Source organism: Accipiter gentilis, chromosome 29, assembly GCF_929443795.1.
Source record: "Accipiter gentilis chromosome 29, bAccGen1.1, whole genome shotgun sequence".
Taxonomy (NCBI): Eukaryota; Metazoa; Chordata; class Aves; order Accipitriformes; family Accipitridae; genus Astur; species Astur gentilis.
This window is the reverse complement of record NC_064908.1, coordinates 7,387,553-7,413,045: the sequence shown is the minus strand read 5'-3', so window position 1 is coordinate 7,413,045 and position 25,493 is coordinate 7,387,553. Positions and strand designations below refer to the sequence as shown.

Below are 25,493 nucleotides of genomic sequence, written 5' to 3'. Positions count from 1 at the left end.
GTGAGTGCTGAAGCCTGCGGTGTGTGAGCTGGAGGCAAAAATGTCATAACTGCAGCATGGCAGAGGGGCAGCACCGCGCCTTTAGCACCAGGGAAAGGTTGAACCACTTTTATTTCTAGTGCCAGGCCGGCTGGGCACCAGCCTGTGTGGTTGGGATCTGGGATTGCTTCATGTCCCACCTCTGCACATCTCGTGCAAGGTTGTGTCACCAAGTGTGACAATGAGACCCTGCAACCAGACAAGCTTCTTCAGTAGCACCGTCATGAAGTACACAATCTTGGCTAGACCCAGTCCTTACTGGCTCTACTGGGAGTCCAGACTGAGCTTTTGTGAAACTTGCACCTCTGTGCTTTTTTGGTGGGACTGAAGTGTCCCCAATGCTGGCACTGCCCCAGTTCCTACACTGAGCAGTCTGGGTCTCCTGATTTGGTGAGCAGCCGTGAAGCACGTTCAAAGCTGCGACTCAGGTATGGCTCAGTTGCCAGCTATTTATAGCCGTGTGAGCTTTCAGCATCTCTGCGGGCTGAGAATAACTCACTGATGAGACACTTCTCAAAATCACGCGTCCGTTGCCCATGCACAGCATCGTCTCAAGCTTCCTGCATGTCAGTGTAGGGTATGTCTTGGTCCTGTGCCAGCCTGGATGGACACAAAAAGGAGTTTACTCTGGCGTTTTTCCTAGCCTGGGGGGGTCAGCTGGTTTGTCGTGGCACGGCTACGTGGCCTGTTCCTCAGCAGGACACTATCAGCATTTTTCAGGGAGCGTGGTGGGGACCCCTTCACATGTGGGCACAGTTTGGGCTCCATAAAACCTACCCCATGGAGAGCAGCCCTTCCCTTTCGTAGCCTGATGTGTGGGGAGACATGGGCACTGGCAGAGAGGGGTGAGCTTGGGAAGCAAGGCAAAGGAACCTGCTATTTGGGCTGGGACCTGCGATGTTGAAACTCATCTCTTTAATGAACCCCTCAGGCTGGAATCATTAGATGCTGTTGGGGTGTTTTCAGTTCTCTTTATCTCTGACTTGGCATTATATTTCCAAGCTGATGCAAACAAGTGGAAGAATAGATAGCGGCTAATTCACGTCGATTGCTGTGCCGCGGGAGCTCCCAGAGGTGAACTGGGGCTGGCAGAAAACATGCTGCAGGCCATACGATGGGGCAAGCGCATCCCTCCCCAGCCAGTTCCTAGTGTGGTGCCATGGGGGACATACTGTCAGCCTCACAGGTGCCCACTCCCACATCCCGAGGCTTCTCCCAGCCTTGGTGGCTCAGAAGCTGGAGGAGGCTTTCCCAGGACAAGTACAGCATCATGAACAAACCCGGTGGTGGTGGAGCCGGGCAAGGCAGGGGTGTTTTGGCAGGATCCAATGTGGGAGCACTGCTCTGAAGGAGTGGGGATAGCTGAGTTCCCCCTGTGTTAAAACCAGGAGGAAAGGCATTTGACAGGTTGTGGCTGGGACCTGGGACTGTCTGGCTCTGCCAGCGCAGGACCGATGTAGGGCCATGGGCAATGCAGCCACCACGAGTGCAGGACCCGCAGCCATGCAGCTGTGGCCTTTTGCAGCCACCTTGCCTTTAACCTCCTGACTTTCACTGCACCAAGGGAGTGATGAGGAGACAGCTCCAAACTCCCAATGTGCAGAGCAAAAGCAAGGGAAATAATGACGTTCAGCTTCTTCCCTTCCTCCCCTTCCTCCCTCCTGTCCTCCCAGCAGGGAAGACAGACAGACAGACAGCATCCTGAAAGTGTCACTGCTGTGAGCCTTTAGAGGTGTGTGCTGATTCCCAAGGAGTCGGCCTCATGCCGCAGCTGGGCTTCACTGGGCCCCATGCAGCTCCAGACCAAAAGGTGGGAGTGAATCAAGTCTCACTCTGTCGGCGCTTGATGTGTTCCTTCCTGTCGTGCTGGGTTGGGGAAGATGAAGCTGCCAAAGGCAAGCAGTGGTGGGGAGTCAATGGGGGCAGCCCGTGGACTTTCATCTGGTGCTGCTCCAGCTGCTGCCAGGCACCAAGGAAGATAGCTGCCCTGCACTCCTGTGCCTCCCACAGGCCCCAGGTTCATTAAAAAATGTAACAAAAACCCTTTCAGGGAATTGGAGTTACCCTGGACAGGCCATGCATTGGACCTTGGGATGTGCAATGACACGAGGTCCTGGGAGCAGAGGTGCCAGTGCACAAGGGACCCATTGGCTCCTGGTAGTGGTGGTTTCTCTCCCAAATAACACGCGCATAGACTTGGTGTGGGGTTAAAATCCTGCTCGGCCTGGAGAACCTGTTGTGTGATCACTGGCCAAGGGGAAGCACCGACATTTGCCTGACTCCCAGCCGCAGACCTGAATCTTTTGTGCCTCAGGCTGTACATAGCTGGGGGCTCACAGATCATCAGCGCATTGTCTTTTGGCAAATTCCATTTTGATGGCTCACCCCAGGTTGATTTGAGGCTGGATATATTACTGTCTGGACGTCCTGTCTCCTGCTGTCAAGTGGTTAGATGCACCCAAAAGCTGGCTGCATCCTGACCCTGTGGGGAACAGCAGTACCCAGAACAAGCCCCAGACCTCCTGCTCCTTAGTCCTGCACCAGTGGTGCTGCAGGCACAGTTGTGCCAGGGCAGGGAGATTTCCTGCCCTATGTGGTGTCTCAGCCTTTCTCCCCAGGACTCTGTCCTGTGTCAGAGCGCAAGAGGCATGGCGTATCATGCCGCTGTCCCCAGCCAGCTCAGCCGCAAGGGAGCCATTACAGCCTGACAGAGCTACAGCAGCCCTGCGGCTGTTTGGTTTTACCTTGGAGACCAGAATGTCCCCCAGCAGTTTCAGGGATGTGGGAGGGACAGAGCTGGTGTCCTTCAAAACTCCAGGCTGAGCACAGCAGCAGTTTGGGGGCTGATTTACCAGCAGACCAAGACCTTCCTTCCTTACAGGCAAGAACATCTGGAAGAGGGCAGACGCTCAGGCAGCAGCACCTTCAGCCATCTCATTTTCATTTCCCTGAACTGTTTTAGCTGTGCTTTTGCTGCGCTGTGCCAAACGGCGTCCCGGTGCTGCTGGAGCACTAATATCCATCATCCGGCCGTGGTCTGTAGAACGCTCAGAAATTTTGTGCTATTTTCAGTTAGTTTTCCAAGTTGAGCTTGCTGGCTCATGGGCATCTGTTCCCAGATGGAGAACATGTGGCTGGTTCCTGCAAGGGGAGGGGAAGAGCCCCGCTCATAAAGCAGCATGGGGGATGAGTGAGGGAATCTCTTCCTGGAGCCTGTGAGATGCTTTTGGGGCTGCGCAGAGCGCAGCCTGGAGGTTGGGATTTTAAAGCTGCTCCGAAAACCTTCTGCAAGCAGAGTTTGCGTGGCAGCGTTGCTTGTGGTGGGAGGTCGCCTTCTGTCAGATAGCTTATTAGTCGTGGGGAAAGTACAGTAACCTGGGGGTAGGATTAAGTCTCAGCTCAGCTGCTGTTGGCACTGCTGTGTGCTTCTCAGCCCTGCTTACTTTTGAAAGCGAATAGCAAGTAATAAATTTTCTGGGGTGATTTCCTCGGCAAATAGTCATTGTGTTACTCTTGGGGTTCCTGAAAACCTCCCTGCCTCGAACAGTCTGCACGAGCATTTGCAAAGTGTAACAGCACGCAAGGAGAGAAACCCAGAGCTCCAAATCAAAAGTAAATTTGCAAAGCAGCTTTTCCAGCCTCGCATTCCCAAGTGGAGCATGTTAATGTGTACAATGCTGCTGTGCTGCTTTCCAAAACAAGCCGCTCCATGCCACAGTAGTGACCAGTGGGGCAAAGCCACGTTCCCTTTGCTCTGCTCTTGGTTTGCTCATCGTTGCATTCAGGGGGCAGAGGTGCTGATTTGCTTTGTTGCTAAGGTTCTCGTTCCCTTTGTGGGAATAAACCAAATTTTGTTTGGTTGAGATTCTCTATAGCTTCAAAGAGTAATCGAATCTGGGCTGCCAGCTTCTTTTTGTATTGCAAGAGATGCCTGTTTTCCATCCCAAACCATCCATGTTTTGCAGCTCAATAGCACATCCTAGACAATGGCTTTAGAAATCAGACGCCTGCATTTTGGACCCACAGTGCTGAGGCAACGCCAAGCAATGCACGGGGTGCCAGAATTCATGCACAGGGGGAGAGAGAAGAAGGAGGAAGAAAAACTTGCTCTGATGGGATGTTTCCAAGGAGATCATGGTAATGATCTTCCATTTCCATGTAGCTTTTCATCCCCTTGCGGAGTGTTCTTGCTCATAAGCAGACGTTACATGCGTCCTGTACGGAGAGTGCAGCAGCTGTCCTTAAAATGCACATTGTAGTGGGGAAGCTCTGGCACTGTGGAGCAGGATCAGCCTGGTGTGGGAGCGACCCCTGAAACTGTGGGGACGCTCAGGGACACAGGATGTCCCTGCCCCTTTGGCAGCACCCGGCATTCAGTGTCATGGCACACCGGTGTAGGGAGTGGCCTTGCCGCTGAGTAACGGCATCTGGGTACGTCTCAATCCTTCCCCAAATCAGTGTGGCGTGTGGGACGTGCCTCACATCAACCGGCATCCAGCTCAGAGCAGTATCGTGGCTGGACACAATCTGGCACTTGGCTCATAGGGGCGAGCCCCCTGTTACAAGCTGTTGAGGTCTCTGCGAGCTCAGCTGGGAGCAGCATCCAGGGTTTACAGTCAGTGCTGGAGCGGGCTGCGTCCCACACTGACACACAGGGTGGTTTTCCTGGCTCATCCATCCCTTTTTCCCTGGTTGAGGCTGGCTGCTGTGCTGGGGGAGCCGTGTTAGCCCAAGGAGGACTGCAGAGCTCTGCAGAGGGTCAGTAAGGCTGTAACTGCTGCTGGGGGTGTGCGGGAGGTTGGTTAATATATGATATTCCCTCATCCTTCTGAGTGCCTCTTGCTTTCCAAGAGGAGGAAGGCAAGTCTGGAGCTCTGCTTCTCCCCTGCGCGGAGATGGGTTTGTAAAAGCCACAGTTTCTTCCGCTTTTTTTTTCTTCCCTCTTTTCCTGCCCCGGAATTTTTCCGTGGCTTGATGAATTTTTAAACAAAAACATGGTGAGGAGAGAACAGGAGAGGGGGGGAAGGCCCAGGAGAGGACAAGGAGGAAAAAGTCTGTTTTCAAAACCAGTGATTTCAAGTGGAAGTGAAAGTTCAGGGTGTGTTTTTAATTTTAAAATTCCAACTAATTTCAAGTCACTTTATCGACAGGAGAAAATACATTTTTCCTAATGCTCTTTTTAATAAACGCCAGTTTTACAAGTAGAAGCTGTTGGTTGAAAAATCCCATGGAGACATGGAAGCAAAAGGCAACTGCTATGCCCTTCAATTCCTTCCTCGATGTGATGGGGGTCGGTGCTCAGTGGAGGCGGGGGGCTGAGGCTGGGTTGGGGGGACAGACCCCCCCGCAGACTCCACTGAGCCTCCAGGTGGTTGATCTGTGGGGGATGGCAGGGTTGGTCACCTGTATGCAGTAGCTTTGCATGAGGACGGATGTGGACAGAGGTGGTTCCTTGCCTGTGTGTGCAGGGCCAGGGAGGTGGCTGCATGGCAGCCTGGGACACAGCACTAAGCAGAGGCAGGGCTATGGATGCAACAGGCCAGAATTCAGCCCAAATCGGAGCCCTCTGGTTCTTTGCCCTCCAGCTGGAGGACTGGCTGCTTAATGCTGGAGAAGGTGAAGGAGGCAAGAAGGAGCAGGGGATGGAGAGGGGAGGTGGAGGCAGGTGAGGGGTCCGGTTCACACAGCTGATCATCACCAGGAGTGTTTGTCCTGCTCCCTAAGCTGGTTTAAGCCTGGTGCTGCTGCCAGCACTTCCTGTACTTCTGACCTGCAAAAGTCATCCAGAGAGTTTGAATTGGTGATACAGCCATGAGATACCATGGACACCTTTCTATGCTGTGCTTCGTCCCCTGCAGAAATCTTCCCCCACCGTCTCCCACCAACACCGAGGCAAGAGTTGAGCACCCACATTGGAGATGGGCTGCTCTTGCTGCTCTCACTTGGGTTGGGCTGGTTTCTCATGGCTGTCAGCTTGGCGGGTAGATTGAATGTTGTTAGAAAAAACAGCTTAAATCCATCACCTTTAAATTTTGCAGAGCAGAGAGATCTCCTAGCAGATCTCATTGTATTTCATACTGGAGCAGAAAAAGAAACATTTAATGGTAATTTTTTCAATGACTTTCCAATTTTTTTTTCTTGCTAAACTGTCTGCAATCACTTACAGTGTTCCTGAAGGGATTAATTACTCGCTGGAGCTCATTGTGCGTATTTCATATTCAGAACTGTTGGATGTGATGCCTGGCTTGGATCGGGCGAGGGGTCACATGGTGTTTCTTTTTTCATCCTTTTTCTCCTGTTCTGTTTTATCTGTCAGGCTCCTGGTGTGAGCGCTCCCAGTCGCTGGTTTGGTGGTTGCTTGGTCGGTACGCCGCACGTGATCACAACTGACTTCCCTGCTCTGCGCTCCTTTGTCAGGGGGAAGCGTAGCCAGAAGAAGACAAATCGCTTCCTTGTTTGAGTGACTTTTGGCTGATGCTTTCCCCTAAGCTGTAGTATTGGCTCAGCTTTTCCTGCAGCGGTCGTGGCGCTGGGCTGCGCATTGTCAGTGCTTGGACAGGCCCCTGGAGCAAATTTGGGGAGAAGAGCTCAAAGCACATTGCAGCGCTGCTTCCCATGGTGGAGAGGGCTTGTTCAGTGCAGGCAGCCGTTGCGTGGAGGTGGGACATCTCAGGGGATAAATCCCGGCTGCGGTGCTGCTGGAGACCCCACGGCTCCATCCTTGGAGGGTCACGTCCCTGGGAGGGTGCTGCCTGCAGGACAGCCGTGTGCTTGGCGCTTTGGCGGCACAGGGAACAGGCATTGTCTCCAGCTCGGCAGGGGGGATCCCAAACCGTCCAAGCCAGGGTGTGTAACTCGGCGTGCTCTCGGCATGCTTAAACGATTCCTGCAGCATGCAGGGGATGGGCTTGTTACTGCGCAGGGGTCCGGTCTGTTTAATTTTGGAGTGAGCTGATGTGCCTGGGGGCTCACAGCCACTGTCACAGCACGTCACTCAGCCCTTGGTGTTGGCGGATATGTGGCAAGGGTGGACACAGGAGCTGGCACATGGCGGAGAGTCCAGAGGCTCCACTGAAATCCCTCCTGTTGGTGCTGATGCCTTTTTCAGAGTGTTTTCCGTCCTGACCATCCCTGACACTGCCAAGCCCGCAGTAAAACTTGGACTTGTGGGGTGGAACAGCAGTTCTTTGCATTAAATCCTAAAGCGTGTCAGAGTCCCTCCCCTCACCATAATGCAGGTGATAGATTTGAGGTGAAGAGCCCTCTTCCTCCATGCAGTCCTCCAGCCCCACTGGGGTGCCTGGGCAGGGGTGCTGTGGGCTTTGGGGTCTCGGGGAGGAGAGCAGGGACTGAGTGGCAGCTCTCATGGTGGTTGCACAAAGCTTTCTGGTCCCAAGCATCCCCTTCCTTCCTGTGGCACAACCAGATTTCCTGAAGGAGGCAGGATCTTCCTTCTCTGCAAATCACCACGAGTGGGAAAGCTACAACTGCTGTTTAAGAAAACCTTTTCCCAGTGGTGGGGACCCACTGAGGACACTGCGAGAGGTGGAACAGGTCCAGAAGCAGCAGGAGGATGGTGCAGGTCCTGCCACCGAGCACACTGAGCCCTTGCCCCTGTGCTCCCAATTGGGGAGCTCTCAGTGCTAAGAATAGACAATTTATTCATACACATCCCTCTCCCTGTGAAGGGTGCTCGAGGCACTGCGCAGCAATTAAAACAAGTTCATAATAATAGAGCCAGCAGATAGCAGCATGGACCCTGGAGCTGGTGGAGGATTTGGCGGTGCTGAGGATGGATGGGGGACACCAGTGCTGCTGACCTCCCTGGTGGAGACCCAGCACCTCTGTGGTGGAGACTCAGCACAGGGATGTGGGGCAGTGCTGTGAGGCAGCAGGATGAAACCCTGGGTGTCATTGCAGCTGCTGTGCAGGGTGTGGGGCTGCAGGAGGGGCAGGGCAGAGGGGGCCATAGGATGGGGAGAAGCACATGGGGCTGGCACTGCTTCTGCCTCCAGTGGGGGGAAGGCACCTTCCCAGGGCAGCTTCGGAGGACTGGGTAACAAGGCCAGCAGAGGTAATGGCAGTGTTCATGGAAAGGGGAGTGTGCTACTGGATGAGGCAGGGGCCCAACGCTCCCTTATCGCAGCAGGGGTGGCCGTGGGGGAGCTGGCATAGCTAGGCAGGAGAGTTCACCTGCACTAATTTGGGTCACCCCAGGCTCTCTGATGTTTGTTACTGGAATGCCTCATCCCACTTCTGGGCAGGGACCCCGGAGCTGCTGATTCCTGTTGGCTGCATGGGGACCGGGGGATGAACACAGGATATCAGTGTGTTGCCGTCAAAGCTGTGGTGCCCTCTTCAAGCAAACCTGCTGCTAGCGGGTTTGCTTCAAGGTGAATGTCACCTGGGCAGATGATGGGGCAGACTGAAGGGACCCCCTTCTGATGTGCATGTCAGTCCTCAGCCCTGCCTGGGTTGCTATTGCAGATGCTGCCACAATTTTCAGGGGTGGATCTTGCCCCAGTGCCTGATAGGACCAGCACCCCGGCAGTGCTCGCCCACCCCACTGCTGGGGGAGCGCAGTTGGAGAGAGACCCTAAGCCTTGTGGGATCCTGGTAATCGTATGTGCAGTGGACTTGTTTCTGGCTCCCGCAGGCTGCTGCGCCTGGTGCCAGAGTGAATTTGGCACCTGGCCCTCCTGCGAGGCTGGGGCCGGGGGTGAGAAGAAAGGCTGAGCCCTCCCTGCTGCCTTCGCCGCAGGCAGGAGATTCAATTACCCCCGTGCTTGCACAATGGCCATTTATCTCTGGGAGCAAAACCCTGGTAACCATCAGGGCAGAGCGTGAAGGGCTGATTAGAGGGTGTGCGGGGAAGGGCGCTGGGGTCGCGTGCAGGCACTTCCCTTCCCATTTCCAGGGCTTTCCATGGTAATGGCTCCTATTTTCCTCCGTTGTTAGGACGTCACTCACATGCGGCTCGAACGACATCTGTCAAAACATGTCCCCCCCCCGTCCTTTGCGCTTCTGGGGAAGAGGGATCCATTGGCCCCATAATGAGCCTGACATCAATTAATCATCAGCCTTAAAAATTAGCATCGTGGCAGTACACGTTGGAGGGAAACGATTCCCCAGATGGAAGCAAAAATAGCCTTGGTTATCTTCCTCCTCCCGCGGGAGGTGCCAACAATAGATCCACTAACGAGCCTGGAACTCGTTTAAGCTGGGTTTGCGCCCCGAGGCTGGGGGAGCTGGAGGTGCTCTACCTCCTGGTCTGGCTCATCTCTGGAGGTGCTCTTGGGGGACCACCTTGTGCAATGGCTGATGACCTTCCCTGGGGTCTGCTCCTGCCTGCAGCTGGACCCTCGTGGGCTGGCATCCCCTGGGCTTTGCAGAGAGCCCAGGGTGAGCTCACAAGTGCTGAGCCCCTTCCTGAAGCTGAGGGTTTGGAGGAGAGCAACACTGCAGGGGTCTCATTCTCGTGGACTGGAAGATGCTCATTCCTGAGTGGTGCTGCTGGGCCAGGATGGCGGTTCAGCAGGTGTGTCAAGGACATGTCCCACTCCAGGTGGGCTGTCCCTTGCTCCCCTCCAGGGTGGCAGCTCTGACCAGCGCTGGTGTCCACGGCAGCTTGGTGAGTGCCTTGCCAGCTCCAATATCCAGGAGTTTGGCAATGGGCTGGAGGTCTCCAGAGACCCCCTGTCTGGGAGGTGACTTGGGCGTTTTCCATGCTCAGTGCTGCTCTGCCTTGCTGCCAGGCAAGCTGTAACCCAAGTGAGCAGCTCTGCCTCCTGTAGCCTCCTGCAACTTTGGTTTCCCACCCTCCAGCACTGGCTGCGTTTTAGGTCCATCTTGGTGGCTCTGATAAGCAGCTCAGCGCAGAGCAGCTCTGCAGGCTGCAGCTGGTGGGGGAGCCAGGGAGGACATTTTGCATTCTTGCTGGAGACACACGAGGGCTCCTTGGCTGATCTGGTGATGGACAGACAGACCAAGTGTCTACGAGAGCCCAGCTGAGGCCGGGGAGAATTGTGTTTGCAACGCATTGCTCTGCACAAAGCTTGCAGTCACAAGGCGAGGGGGACAAAAGGCTCCCTGTTCGCTCCGTCCCAGTGGGTGCAATTCCAACAGTTAAAAAGCAAATGTGAGTTGTTTGTCTCTGAATATAAAGCTTCCCCAAGCATGGCCGTATTCTGGCTGGGAATGGGGAGTTTGGCTCTGCTAATGACTGTTCTCCCTGCAAAATGGAGCCAACTTGAGCCAAGAGCTGCCCAGCCGGGGCCTTCCCCGCTGGCCCTGGTACAGGGCTGTGGGCTGGGGAGGGGACAGGCTCCTGGGTCTGATAAATGCCCTTTCAGCCAGGGCCGGGCACCTGGTGGAGAGCAGTGGGGAGGGATCAGCATGGGGACCTCTGCCTGTTGTACCCAGGGGTGACTGCCACCTGTGAGCATCCTGCCAGCACCCAGGATCTTCTCCTGTGCCCAAGGGGTTTGATGTCCTCAGCAAAAGGGAGCCCCAGGCAGGGCAGGCTGGCTCCCTTGAATCATCAGATCTGTTGATTTGGGGCATATGACTGCAAGTCCAAGGGCTGCTGTTGCAAATCAGGGAGCTCTTGAGTCATGTCTCTCCGTACCAGAGTTTGGGTGGCTGCCCTGTTCATGGGGAGGCCTGTGAATCCCCATGGCCCTGGGTTTTGAGGTACAATGGTGCAGAACAGTGTGCTGGTGATGTGCCCAGTCCTGAGCAGCCCAGTTGTGCTGGGGAGAGGGGCAGACAGTTGTGAAGCTGCTGCAGGACCTGGGCATGAGTGTGGGTCTGGGGGGAACAACTGTGAACCACGTGCCGCAGACAGGCTTGAGACATGGGCACATCCACACCATCTACGTGGAAGGTCCTGAGCAGTAACGGGCTATTGAGACGGCACCAGTGCCCAGTGTGGAACAAATGCTGTCTGCTGTCTGTGGCTGGCTGCGTGTGGCTCCCCTGAGGACATGTGGCACTTAACCCCCATGTTCATGGCAGCTGAGCCATGCTGAGCACAGCCCATGGGCATCTCTACCATGGCCCAAGGATCTCCCTCCTCCCTGTCTGCTCTTGCATTCACCCCATCCTCCTTCTTGGCTCGCTTGCTCTCTGGGCCACTGGGGCTTTGGAGAAGGGTTGTGCACAGTGAGGGAGGGTAGTTACGGGAGGAAGGATGTGGCTGTGACTGGCCATCAGCCCTGTGCCCTCTATCACGCTATGGGATCCCTGCAGGGAACCCAGCTTGGTCCTTGAGATGCAGTCAGAAGTGGGTGCAGGATTCCCCCTGCGCCCACGTCCCCCTCCTCCACCAGGCAAAGCCTGGAATGGGGGCTGGCAGCGTCCCCAGATGTAGGGCACATCTGGAGGGCACCGAAGCAGTTAAGTGAAGGGCTGATTTGTGCTATAGAAACCCGCAGTTCCTTCCTTTGATACTCTGAATCAGCCCATTGCCTCCGTCGTATAAAGCCCCATTTATCTCCGCTCTTCCCAGTAAGTTTGAAGGCGGTCGCGGCTCGTGGCTCCTCGGCAGCACTGAGCTCGCCCGGCTTTCTCTTCCGCTGAAGCAGAATCAGGTGAAATCTCTATGGCAACTAGCAGATGACAGTGAGTCTTGTTGCCTTGGAAATGAGGCAAGGAAAAAAAACCCCAACCCACCCAAAAAGAGCCATCTGGAATTTTGAATTTCCACAATGTCCGACCTGCATCTGGTGACACGTGGGGAGCATGAACCCACTGGCGCCGGCTGCTTGGGGGCCTCTGAGCTGGGGCCTGTCCGCACCTTCTGCCTTGTCATGGGTTGTTTGGGGTTTTTTTGCGCCCCCCCCCCCCCCCCCCGGCTTTTTTCGGCAGGGGGGCAGGGTCTGCAGCATTGCTTTGGATGTCTGCTGGTGGCTGCGTTAAAGGTGTCATGTGCAGAGCATTTGGGGCTCATGAAATTCCTGGGCTGGGCGTAGCTGTGGCACGCTGCTGTCCAGGACAGTGCTGGCACACCGCAATAACGCTAACCCCCAGGGGAACAGCAAACTCCGGGGTGGGGGGGAAACTGAGGCACAGAGCACTGCATGATGGGCCTGACCCCACTGTGCAGGGGCCCCAGCTTAGGAAAGACCCCAGGTGCAGTGACACCATCTCCATGTGCCTGAGGCCATGGGGCTGTTAACAGGGGAGTTAGTGTCACCATGCATTTCTGCTGCCATGTGCACCAGTCTCTGGAGGCTCAGGGCACCCCTTGTTACATGGATCCGGCACATCACCTGCCATCTGCAACCCCCCTCCTTCCCAAGCTGCACAGGCATTTCCTCAGGGTTATTTTAGACACCCGTGGTGCTGGGGACTGGGGCGTTGGGACACTCCCAGCTCCTCTGATGCTTTGCAGGAGCAGTTTTGGAGGCAGCTGTGTTGCAGGGGTGTGCAGTGCTGCGTGCAGGAACAGGGTCTGCCGTGACATGGGGGATTTTTGGCACTCCTGGCTCATCAACGTGGGGAGTGGGGGTGGCGCAGAGGTGGGATGCATGGGATGTTGAGCAGCTAGAGGCTATCACTGCTGAAAAAGGAGTTGTAATTTGGATGCGCAGGTGGGGTGGTTTGGGGCCAAGTGCAGCATCCATTGAAAGAATAACCCACAAGTGGGCTGGAGGCCCGGTCTGGATCTCTCCGGCGGGTTCACTTGGAAACTTGTGTATGGGAGAGACCCAATTAACTAGATTTATGGCTGCTTTAGCCTGAGAAAGTCTGAATCCCTTTTAAAAGCTTGGCTCACTGGAGCCAGACAGGGTCCAGGCTCCAGGTCTCTCAGCCCTGCCCTCATTACAAGCCGTGATTCGCACGGCTTAGCAGCAGCGATCGCCCCAGAAGTGCTGATTCGGCTGAAGTCCTGGCCTGTCACCACTGTGCCACTGCTAATTTTCTGCTCTCGCCTGCTAGCGGGGAGGTGACAGCCCCCACGCACAGTGCAGGGCTGCCCCAGCCTGTGCCGGCTGCAGTGGTGGGGATGGCTGCAGTGATGGGGATTGCAGGTGCAGGCAGGGGAAAGGGCTTCCTTCCTCGCTGCAGCCACCTTTGGATTCTCCTGCAGAGCCATGTTGTTTTGCAGAAGTAACCAGCAAGGTGTGAGAGACATGGCAGGGCTGTGCCAAAGTGGGGTCCTGTTACCGCTTCTCCTCCTGCTGTGTCCCTGCAGGACCTGGTGTTCCCCAGGAGGCTCAGAGTGTGCATGGGGCATGGTGTCCCCACCAGCGCTGCCCCCTGTAACCCCATTGCCTGCCCTGGCTTTTGCTGCTTGGCCTTTCCTCTGTCTGCCAAGGGCGAGTGCTGGACACACTGCGCTGCATCCAGTCTCCTTCCTGCAGCCTGCATCCCACTGGGGTCACAGGGCTACGTATGGGGCAGCAGCAAGCAGGGAGCCCAGCCTGCCCTGGCTGAAGTTGGGGACAGGGACCCATCCTCAGGTATTTGCGGCATCCCCTGCACATCCCCATCCCCATTGGCAGGAGGCTGAACCTCTGCATCCCCAGGGCAGAGCATGTCCAGCTCTGTCAGCCTAAGGGCTGCTGCCGTCTTCTGGGGGATAGTGGCCATGCTTCTACCCTTTTGTCTGCTTGGGGTGTTTTGGAGGTGCCAGCTGGCCATCTGGGTACCCAGGTACCATGTTACCAGGGTGCTGGATGGCACAGGGCTCCCAGCCCTGTCTCTGCCTCCTGGGGAGCAGGACCCGCTCCCAACACTGCTGCAGGAGACAGGATTGGCAGTCAGTCCTCAGCTTGCACCAAGAAGCCCCTGGCAATTAAAGCAATGAAACCATGGTGAGTGCTAGCGAACCTGCTGCCTTCCAATGGGGTGGGGCAACAGGTTTGGAGGAAAGGCCAAGATGCCCTCCTGGCCCACTGGCCAGGGATGTGCTCTGCCCAGCTGAGGTGCACTGGGGCATCTTCTAAGAGAGAGAGGTGGTTCTGGGGGGTCCCGGTACATCCCTGGGAGCACGCAGGGATTGCAGGGATGGGGGCCAGGCTGGAAAACAAGGCCGATGGTGGAAGCAAACACTGTGGACCTGGCAGTCACCCCACAGAGTCCCATTAGCCATCCTGCTGCTCATTTAGCCTGTTTGGTAGCTTTTGGAGGCAAGGAAGAGAATTAATTAAGCCGCAGGGAGAAGGATTGCAGGTTGCAACCATCCCCCTGTCCAGCCGTCCGGGAGTGTGAATCAGAGCTGGATGTAAGAAATGCAAGATAAAGCCATTTTACTCCATATGGAAAGACTTTGCTGTCGGCGCGCCAAGACACCAGTAACCAAATCGCACGCTGCGGGGTGTAAGCTGGGAATGCACAGGGCTCAGCAAGGTTTGCACCGGCCTTGGGATGTTGGGTCTCCTCTCGGGCTGGCAGACCGGCTGCGGCAGGCTCTGGGTGCCAGAGCGGAGCGTTTGCAAGGAAAATACCAGCAAAACAGCGCCTGGGTTCATTCATTCATAAACGCAGCTGGGAGCACGGGCTGAGGCAGCACGGTGGGAGAATTGTGTATCTGCGCAAGGGCTTGTGGAGCCGGGGAGCTCGGCTGGGCTGGAGGAGTCTCAAGGCCCCGGGAGAATGGTTTTTATTGCAGAGTTTATTAGTGTATTTTTCAGTGTGCTGGAAGGAATTGAGCAACCAGTTAAAAATGTTTCATGGCCTGGGGAAGTTCGTTGCAGCTACTGTGTAATAGGGACCCAACCATAATGACTCAGAAACACCGTTTGGCCTTTTATAGCAAATTCCCGCTTGCCATTAAAATATTTACTGGGTCGCCAGGAGTCCTTTCCGAGGCTGATCTTCTGAAATGAGACTAGTTGGGTTGTGGGGGGCAAGAAAACATGCGTGTGAGTGCCACGCTCATGCCAGGCTTATGAACACAGGTGCAGACAGTGCATCTGTGCAGGCCGAGTACACTCATGCCAGCATTGGCGTTGGCTTCTGCCGTCCTCGTGCCTGCTCACATACACGTGGGCATGCATGCAAGGTCGTAGGCACAGGTGTGCACATACACACGCACCTTTCTGCAGGCAGAGAGGGTTTTGCTACCATGCGGCCTGCACATGAACATATGTATGATGCAAACAAGCGCTCAGGCAGCACACACACACGGGTTTCTGTGCCAAGGCACATGGGGCACATGTGTCCCATGGATGCGGCTCTGCCTGGCCTCAGCGGGAGCTGTTGGCCACATGCTTCTTTGAAATGAGCTGTCACGAGCTGTTTGGAGTTGATGATTTCCTCATTCCTTGACGTACTTGGCCACGTCGGCAGCGCCCGGCTGCGGGGACGCGGCTGTGCCCCATCGTGCAGGCAGAGGAGCTGCCACCACTCACTGTTGGAGGTGATGGGAAGGGCTGGACGTGGGCACAACGTGGAGCTGCCTGGTCTCCTCCTGCCCTGGCCCTGCTGTGCCCAGAACAGTCAGACCCGCAGCAAGCACACAGTGCCTTGCCCTTCTTCAGCCCTTTGCAGCACAGCTCCCTCATTTCTCTTCCTCCTCTTCCTCCTCCTCAGCTGCCTCCAGCCCCACATTCTGTCTTGCTCCTTCTTTTGGCAATGGTATCTGCTGCTTCCCCAGTTGTGCAGGGCAGGAGATGGGGGTGATGGGCAGCGCATGGGTTAGGGCTGGGCACCCATGGTGCCAGGTCACTGTGCTGACATCCACCGTCGTGTAGCAGGCAGCGCTGATTCAGTGTTTAACACAGAGGCAGGCGATGGAGACCGTGCAGGAGAGCGCTTGCAGACAGTGGGGTGGTCGGGAGTGGGCTAGGACTTACTGCCTCAGTTTGCCTGTGTGCAAAGCAGAGCCGTATTGTGTTTGCTGATGTTGGAGAAAGTGCTCAGAGCACTCAGTTAAGAAAGGAGCAGCAGTAGGGGCCGGGGTGGGGGCTGGGAGAGCTGCCCAAGCATGGCTGCAGGCAAAGGCAGGTTAGATCCAGCCTGGCACAGGGGAGAGCGACTCAGGCAGTGAGGCCTGGTGGCCTCCCTGCACAAGGCTTGGGGACAGTAGCCGCATCTTGGGGCTGCCCTCCTCTGCGTGGCCAGGCTAGGGGAGCACAGGGCTGGAGCCAGCACCCTATTCCCTCTGTGACAGCAGGACAGAGCCTGTGAGAGTGGCGGGGAGCTGCGAACAGGGCTGCAAGCCAGCCTGGAGCTGTGGCAGAGGCGGTGGTTGGTCCCTGAGCCTGCAGCCCCAGCAGAGCAGGGAACACTGGGGTACACATCCTGGCTGTCGCTGCCGGGAAAATGAGCCCAGCCAAGGCAGGGTGTCCAACTGACCCTGCTGCAGCACGGGCTGAGTTGTCCCTGCGGCTCCCTGCTCCAGCAGCTGGAAACATCTGGCTGCGGGAAGCTTGCTAAATCGATGCGGGGAGGAATCCAGCGCGCTCCTGCTGTTCCCACACTCCAACCTCTCCCAGCAGCTCCAGTTTCAGCTCAGCTCTGGCATGCTGCAGCTCAGCCAGCCCTGAGACAGCCCCCAAGCCCCTTGGTGCACCTGGAAAGTGGTCTGTGGGGGCCCAGTGTCACCGCCCTGGCCCAGCACAGTAGGGATAGGCATTGGCAATTCAGCGCTGGCAGTGGTGCAGCCAGCAGGATGTGTGCCAGAGGTGGGTGAGCTGCTCCTTGAGTCCCAGTTTGGCCCTTTCCCAGGTGAGTGCTGCTGCTTTTTCTGGGGCAACTGCAGAGGCTAGAGTGACTTGGACTGTCACCCTAACACTGGAGGCCAGGAGAGCAAACTGTGTCAGGCATGGGTGACCAATGGTGCTGTGGATGAAGCTGGGGATGGGGTTCGCTGCCATCGCCCTGAAACACTGGGGCTGAAGCACCATCCAGCCTTTTGCCAGGCACCTGAGCCCTTGGATGCTGCTTCTTACCTTGGGTGCCGTGGGGGTCCTCGCTGCAGGGGGTGTCCCAGCAGCACTGAGGGTGCAGGAGGAGGTGGCACCCACATGTCAGCCCCTCCGGCTTTGCACAGGGGACACAGCAAGTGCTCACCCTGGCCCCACTGCTCCTTGGGATGGGGGTGGCTGTGGTAGCCCCGCTGGCAGTGGCACCCCCGGAGGAGGCAGCACCAGGCTCAAGTGCTGGCTTCATGCCCGGGGGAATGGCTGCGGGTGGCCACGGGGGAGGCAGCCAGAGTGTTTTTGGGAGGGAGCTGTGCCCAGGAGCACACTGCCGAGCTGGCAAGGGGGTGGGAGCTGCTGGCGGCGCCAGGTGACAATGGTGGCTCTTCCATCCCATCCTGCTCTGTCCCGCCCCAGCCCACAGGGACATGGCGCTGCTGGGGTATGTGTGCTGCCTTCTCCAGCTACAGGAGCTGGTCTCAGGGTGGACGGCCCCCAGTGAATGTGGTCAGGGTGGAGGAGCTGAGGCTGCTGAGTCCTTCCCTGCATGGACCCACCTGGGGAACTGGTGGGTGTTTTATTGCTCTTCCCTAAGGTTCAGATGTGCCTCCCCTCCAAAATCTTCCATTGGTCTACAGAATGCATGTGCGGCAGTGATGCACTTGGCCTCAGGTTTCTGCTCCGCCATTTCAAGCCTGAAAATCTGTCTTTCCAGGCAGCCCAAGGGCAGGACCTACCAGCTTTGAGGTGACCCTGATCTGCCAGCATGGCCCTTTCCGCCTGCCCCACCAGAGGGGCATAGAGTCCCTTTGTCCCCAGCCGCAGAGCAGAGTGCGTGCCATCGTCCAGCACCAAGGGCCCCTCGAGCCTCCTCTGCACTCCAGCTCCATATGCGCAGCCCCTATGCTCCAGCCCTCCATCCCTCTGCCCTTGCTGCCTGCACATCCCTGTCCTGTGGCTCTGGGGCACCGGTTGGATGTTCTGTGCCTTTGATTAACTCCTCCAACATGCACAGGCCACAACAAAGATTTAATCACAAGTTCATGATTTGCCTCCTGCTAAGCCTTGTTCTGGGAGCTGGACCAGGTGATCGGACACACGCAGGACCGGGTATTCTTATGCAATGGCATGTGCCGGCTGTGTTGGGTGCCCCGTGGGCTCACCAACCCTCTTACCCTCATCTACAACTGGCTTTAACCTGCTTGATTTAACCTGTCTCATCGGGGCTGTTACCGCTTGTCACCACCTTCCAGGGTCACGCATAAATCGGTGCCGCTTCACCGGTTTGAGATGCTCCTGCCCGGGCCAGTGGGCGAGCAGAGCCTTGGGAGGGGGCAGCATCACCCATGGGTGCTGCCTGTGGCATGTCCCGTGGCATCATTGGTATGTGATGGGGACAATGGGACACAAGCCCTGCTCCTGTGCTGGACATGTGGCCATGCTGTTGCAGGGAGCTTGCCAGGGTGTGTGCCAGTGGTGTCCCCCCAGTCCCTGCGTCACTGCAGCTTACACAGTGCCGTTGCAAATCCCGAAGTGCTGGTTGCCACGTTACATTAGGAGGAGCCATGTCCAGCATCCCCGGCGCCCGCTGTCACTGCGGTTCAATGGCAAGCTGTGGCTGAGAGGCTTGAAATTGGGGATCAAAGCTGCGGTGGCACGGCTGTTAGCCACTGGGGATGCACACGAGCGGGTCAGGGGCGTGGGGGGCTGGAGCCAAGCTCGGCAGTGCTGCCAGGGCTGTGCCAGGTCTGACCCCCCCTCCTCTGTGTGTGTGTATGCACACATATGTGTGCATTCATGTGTATGGATGTCTTGGGGGGGAGGGAGGTGCACATGCTTGTGTGTGCAGGTGTGCCTCTGTGTTTGCAGATGCATTTACATGTGCGTGTGGATCTGCATGCACAAGTGGTTGTGGTGCAAGTACATGCATGTCCGTACGTGCAGGCTGGGCGGGTGCATACCTGCGTGTGTGCATGCACACCTGCGTGTGTGCATGCACGCCAGTGCTATGGGGGTACACGCCTGGAGAAGCCCCAGGGCAGCTGGAGGTCAGGGTTTCCAGCCCCAGGTTGCGCCTGTGGGGGGCTTGGTCTTGCCGGCTGCTCCAGCCTGCAGCAGCAGCAACCTCTCCCTGGGCACAAGGAGTGGGGCTCGACTTGCACTGTTCCCTGACATCTCCTCAGCTTCTGCTGGCTGCATGCTGCGTGGTGCTGCTGCAGCACCTGTGTCGCCAGGCCGAAGCACCTCCAGAGCCTGGGGGACACAGGGGCAGGTTTGGGGATGTTCTTCTGGGGCAAGTGCTCCTGTGTGGCCCCATGGAGCAGGGTCACAGTGCTTCGGGGTTGCCTGACTGTAGGTGGCCTCCTGTCACCTGCATGGGTCCCGTGGTCCCACTTGGTCCCCCCGGCCCTGCTGGCCACTGCCCAGCTCATCCTTCCTGGAGCAGACATCCCCATCATGGCCACAGCACCCCTGGGGGTGGCATTTCGTGGTGGTGCAGCTCGAACCTGGTGCGAGCCCTGCCCTGTCCCTTCCCAGTTGGCAAAGCAAGAGCTGGGGGGCACAGCTGTGGGCAGAGGGGTGTGGGAAGGAGCTGGGAGGGGCACAGCTGTGGATAGAGTGGCTCAGGAACCATTCATCCCTTTAAAGCTGCTGCCTTGTCTCTCCACAGACCCTGAGTCCCAGAGGAAGAGGACAGTGCAAAATGTGCTGGACCTTCGGCAGAACCTGGAGGAGACCATGTCCAGCCTGAGGGGCTCTCAGGTGTCTCACAGGTGAGACCCCAACACTGGACCCCCACCACCCCTTCCCCGCAACCAGTGTCCTTCCTGGGGCAGCAAGGGAGGTTGGGGCGACTGGGAAGCAGCTCTGCTTCGAGCAAGGGTGATGTTGGTGGGAGGGAGCAAGCTGTGGCCTCTGGCCTGGGAACCCTATGCATGGGGGCTTGGAGAGATGCCCCCAAATCTGTGGGGTGTCATGCACAGGGCTGCGGCAGAGCTCCATCCCTAGCAGTGCTCTGGGTCCAATGCTGCCTCATGTGCTCTGGGGCAGTGGGGATGGGTGGTGGTGGCACCAAGGGGAGCTGGTTGCCCCCAGACTCCAGGCAGGGGGTGAGGTCTGTTCCCGATGGTTGGGTGTCCCCGAATGGACAACCAGAGGTGAAGTTATCCCCTGCACCTGCCCGGGTTTGGACCACTGGCTCCATCCCCATCCATGACTCAGTTTCTCTACTCTGTGTAAGGGTGATGATGGAGAAACCCTCAGACAGAGCCGACCAAATGTCTGGCAGTCCACGGGCAGAGGTGGGGTACCCTGCCCAGATCGGGGCTAGTAGCACTCTAGGGTTGCAGCTGGGGCTGTGGGGACAGTGGGGCTGGAGAAAGGGTGACTGCTGGGCAGTGAACCAGAGCAGAGTGTCTACCTGTGTTCAGAGGTCTCTCTGACACTTGCCTGGGACTACCTGTGTGTTCCCCGCATCTCTCAGTTGAGACCATTGCAGGGTTACGGCTCTGCTCTGGACACGCTTGGGGTCAGCATGGCAGCTCCAGCCTCCTGCCTGGCTCTTTATCCGGGCCGAAGGGCCCGGACCCTGCCAGCGGTGGGCCAGGAGCAGCGGGTGGGGAGGGGGCATCCCCCCAGGGCACCCTCCCGGCCCCCACCCCGCTGGTGCAGCCGAAGCCTGGGCTTTGCAGAGAGACCGTGTCGGGTGTCAGCGAGTAGGGAAAGCTGAGGATGCGGCGAACATCCTTCTCCTGGTGTTTGTTGCCACCTCGTGGTCTCCCTCGGTCCTCATTTTTGTGTTGGAAGAGGCAAAAAGCAGCAGCTTCGACCCCCGCTTCACCCACCACTCATCATTACAGACATTCCCTGTGTTGCCCCTCGATCAGCTTCATTGAGGATGAAGCAGCCCGCTTGATTTAGCTGTTCCTAACCCAGAAGCTCGTCTAGACCTTGCTTGTCCTTGGCTGCATTTTGCAGACCTTTTCTGAGCCGGACGCAGCAGATTGCTGGGGCAGTGGGATTTGTATGGGGCTGCAGCAATATACCCTGAGTTGACCATTTCTTGGCATTATCCATTACAGTTCTGCCATCCCTTTGCTCGGCATAGGAGCTGGTTCACAGCCTGGTGCTGCTCACGCTGAGTCAGGGCTGCTTTGTGTTAGCTTCATGTTTGCTCTGTGTTCACTTTGCATTCATCTGTGTGAAACTTCACCTGCTGCCTTCTTGCCCCAGCACTCAGCTCCTTTGCAAATCCTCCATCAGCCCCAGTCTTAAGGAAATAGGGTAGAGTATTATAGGTGATTAAATTAGTGTTGCTGACAGGTTTTGACTCTTTGCTATCACTTCCTTTTCTTGATGAGTTATGAGTACATCTCATGGCGGAGGCCTCAGCCATATCCCTGCCACAGAGAAAAATGACTATTGATAGCCCAGGGATGCTTTCCCCTGTGTTCTGTCCTGTAAGTGGTTCTTAAATATGTGAGGATCTTCCCTCTTATCCCATTGTAGCTGAGTTTATTTGGAAGCTTAATCTGCCTCTGGTGAGGGCAGTCATCCACCACCTTCTGATAGCCTGCAGCAACCTTGGCAGCATGCTTCCTGCATCCCTCCAGGAGCTCCACCATGCTTGTGAGCCAGATTTTCCTTTACCAAAGCTGTGTCAGCTCTTTCCCGGTATGTTGTAATTATACACATAGCCACTAATTCTGCTCTCAGGAATGCTTCCTGCAAGTGTGTCTGATAGAGATGTCATCCACCGTCCTCTGGATGTGCCCTGCATTGCCGGTATCCCCGGTAGCTGCTTTGGGCTCTCTCTTTATTCCTCCCACAACCTATTCCTCAAATTTCTCTTGTTCTCCTTGCTGTATACTTCTGTGCAGCGGCTGGGGGCTCAGCCTTTGCTGTTTTCCTTGCTGGGACACAACTTTGTTCCTGAAAGACATCGTCATACTTCTGGCAGCCTTTGCACCCGGCTGCAGGGCTGCAAGAGCTTCCTCAGGGGCTTGTCCTGCTTGGAGACGTGGTTTGCATCTGCTCTGAGCCACCGGCAGAACATCCTTAAATAGCCTTTGTGCTGCTGACAAAAACTAAACCCTTTTAGTTCCGCTTTAAAAAACTTCCTAGTTTTTTATGTAGTTCCCTGTTTTAAATTCAATACTGCAGCCGGGGTTTGGCTTTTGGTGTTCCTGCAGGAACGTTTAATCCAAGCTAGGGAATAGCTCGCTGATAGTAATGTTTGGAGCCAAGTTGAGGGCTGTGGGTTCCCAAGTAGCTGCTCCAAGAAGTAATCATTTTTGGTGTCTAAATTTAGTCTCAACATCACTCCCCAACATGCTGTTTGCCCAAAATACACCCTGAGGGGTGCGGGGAGTAACTGAACTCCCTGTTCCTGATGCACTCATGGGCTCTGGGCTGGCTGGAAAGCAGCACGCTTGCAGGCAGCCCTGTGGGGCTGGGCAGCCCATCTCGGCGTGTTTGCAGCCAGCCCTGGTGCCACCCCCATGGAGGTGGGTGGATGGGGCCTCTGTGGGGTGGTTGGGGCTGTAGGGAGGCACAGACCTCCCCATCGCACCCCATGTCCTGCTCCACAGTCCCTGGGGAGAAATGAGCACCACCAAACACCAGTGGGTGCTGGTGGTATGGATGTCCCAGTGCATCCTGGAGTGTGGGACGCTATGCTGGCACCAGGTAGGGAAGGAGGGGACCATCCCCTGCCAGCCGAGATGGAGGGGGTCCAGGACAGACAGTGTTACTGCACCCACACTCCTGGAAGCCTCTGGCCTTGTATGGCTACCTCAAAATGGGCAGTTTTGTTTTCTAAGCACTTGCAGCCCCATTTCTGGGGGAGTGAGGCAGGGCACACACCTCTGCTGGCCACCATGCCCTGCCCTAACCCCCCATGCACCCCATCCTCACAGCTCCCTGGAGATGACCTGCTACGACAGTGATGAAGCCAACCCCCGGAGTGTCTCCAGCCTGTCCAACCGCTCCTCCCCGCTGTCCTGGCGCTATGGGCAGTCGAGCCCGCGCCTGCAGGCGGGGGACGCGCCATCGGTCGGGGGGACCTGCCGCTCTGAGGGCACCCCCAGCTGGTACATGCACGGTGAGCGGGCACACTACTCGCACACCATGCCCATGCGCAGTCCCAGCAAGCTGAGCCACATCTCCCGCCTGGAGTTGGTTGAGGCACTGGACACAGATGATGTGGAGCTAAAGTCAGGCTACATGAGTGACAGCGATCTGATGGGGAAGACGCTGACAGAAGATGACGACATCACCACAGGGTAAGTGCCTGCGCCAGGGCTTGTGCCCAGACTGGGGCTCTCCTGGAGGTTTCACCACCTCCTGTTCGGCTGGTGGTGGAGGGGCACCAGGTACAGCAGAGATGGATGAAAGAGCACATAGATCACGGCCAGTCTGGCCAGGTGGATCATGTCCCTGCATCCCAGGAGTTGCTTTCCCACTGGTGAGGCAGTGTAGCCCTTGCAGTACGGGTGGTGCTGGGCCAGCTGGGGCCTCTCAGGGCGGCTGAGCCCCTGAACTGGGGCATGCGGCTCTCCCAGTGTGCGGGAAGTGTCCAGCTTGATCTGGGTGTTCCCAGAGCAGGGGGCTGAGAAGAGCACATGGTGTGTGGCTGCAGGAGCCCTGAGCCAAAGCCCTGCTGGGGTAAATACTGCTGCTTTCAGAACCTCTCTCCCAGCTTACACCAGTGGGTCTGAACTGCTGCCTCTGACCCTGGCACTGTGGGGATGTCCTGTGTCCAGCTGGGAGTGCTGGTGGCCTGTGGTGGGACAGGCTGGGTCAGGTCTCGGCACCCCAGCGAGAACCAAGCACTGAAGTGTCATTGCCGATGGGTGGCATGATGGTGGAGCAGGATGCGCTGCTGAGTGGGGTCCCCTCCTTCTGGGACCCCCATCAGTCTCTGTCCCTCTACCCACAGGGCAAGGGACATCTCCTGGCAGGTGGACACAACCCAGCACGCCCAGGGCTTGCACTTTTTTTCCAGATGTGTCCAGCTCCTGCTGCACTGTTGAGGTGCCCCTGGCCCTGGCAAGGGTCCAGGGTTTCAGCATGTTGGAGGTTTCCTTTTTCAGCACATGAGAAAATAAGTAACTCCAGCATTTGAGTTGTCCCAGAGCAGGAGGAGGTATTTGGCCTGACAGTGGTGCTCCAGCCCTCCTGGGGTGGCTGTAGTCACGTCAGCTCATTGCAGTATAGAGCACACCCCATGGCTTCACATCCATCCTGGGGGTTAATGCTCCCCAGACATGGCCTGGAGGCACATGTTACAGTTAGAGGAGACACACACAGAGGGGTGCTTGTGCTGGCCTCTGCCTCTGCATGCTCCATCTTGGGGGTGAGAGTGTCCACGGCACCACAGGACAGGCATCAGGCCCGTCCTCCCCATGGACACATGGGGGCTGGCCTGTGCTTGTGAACAGGGGTGCCTTGTGCTGGCTTAGTATGGACCCCTTCTGGGGACCGTAACCCATCGCTTGGCAGACAGAGGTGGCACGTCACCACGCTCTGCCACTGGCCACTGAACTGTGGGGTGTGATGGGCAATGGGGTGGCATTCGGCTGCCCTGGATGGCTGGGGTCCCAGCGGGGGTGAAGGGCTCCACTGCTGCCTGTCTCCCTCCTTGTCTTGTCTCAGAGCTGCTTGTGCAGGCAAGATAACCTTGGGGTGCCCTTGGCTGTGGAGGCAGTACCGGGAGGGGTGAGCCAGAGCATCAGTTCGTCACCATCAGCCACTGAGCAGGCGTGGGCAGGTCAGCCCCAGCGGGACGCTCCCTGGGCTCAGCCCTGCACACTGACCCAGGCAGGGTCCGCTTCTCCTCCTGGGAAGGGCCAGGCTTTGCGGATGGAGCCCTGCACAGCTGAGCCTCCTGCAAGGCCCTGGCAACACCACAGTCCCCTGGCGCAGGTGAGGCTTTCAGCACCACAGTAAGCTGAGCTGGCACCGCCAGGGTGAGGTGCTGCAATCCCTATTCCTGCAGAGGATCCCCAGTGTGATGCCCTGGATTTGCCCTGAGAGAAGTCTCCAGTGCCCTGCCAATGGGTGCAGAGACAGACTGGGTGTTCTGTGCTGGTGGTGTGTGCTGGGTACCCCTCCCCAAGGATGGGGGCAAGAGGGCAGCCGGGGCAGCACAGGATCCTCTTATCCACAGGGACACGTCCTGGAGATCAGCCACGTTGCCAGGATGTTGCTGGCACATGGGGCCGTGCAGTGACCTAGTCGCAGCTCCATCCCCCATGGCCCCACAGCAGCACTCAGGAGGGGCTCCCCCAGAGCAGGCAGCATGGCAGGGCCTCTGTCCCCAAGGGACATCCCTGTCCAGGTGCTGGGGGACACCGGGGTGCCCTGTCCAGGAGCCTGGGCTCTGAGTGTGGAGCCAGGGCAGGGGAGCAGGGGCATCCCCTCCTCCCATAGCCGTCCGGGGCGAGGAGCTGCCATGCCAGCTGAGAGCACTCATCCAGCACAGCCCCTCATCCAGCCTCCTCCACTGGCTCTGACCTAGAAAGCAAATACCGCCCCAGGCCCCATCTCCCCGTGCCGCTAATGCACCGGGCAGGAGCTGAG

The 25,493-nt window shown here is 57.2% G+C and overlaps 1 protein-coding gene across 10 annotated transcripts in view; it reads left to right on the top strand.

The window, feature by feature from the left end:
- NAV1 (neuron navigator 1) overlaps positions 1–25,493 on the top strand; it is a 78,471-nt gene that overhangs the window by 26,586 nt on the left and 26,392 nt on the right. For all 10 annotated transcript variants that reach the window (XM_049831804.1, XM_049831803.1, XM_049831802.1 and 7 more), the window contains 2 exons: positions 19,582–19,684; positions 22,829–23,194. In XM_049831804.1, coding sequence (XP_049687761.1) covers positions 19,582–19,684; positions 22,829–23,194 — 469 coding nt within the window. The remainder of the gene's footprint in view (positions 1–19,581; positions 19,685–22,828; positions 23,195–25,493) is intronic.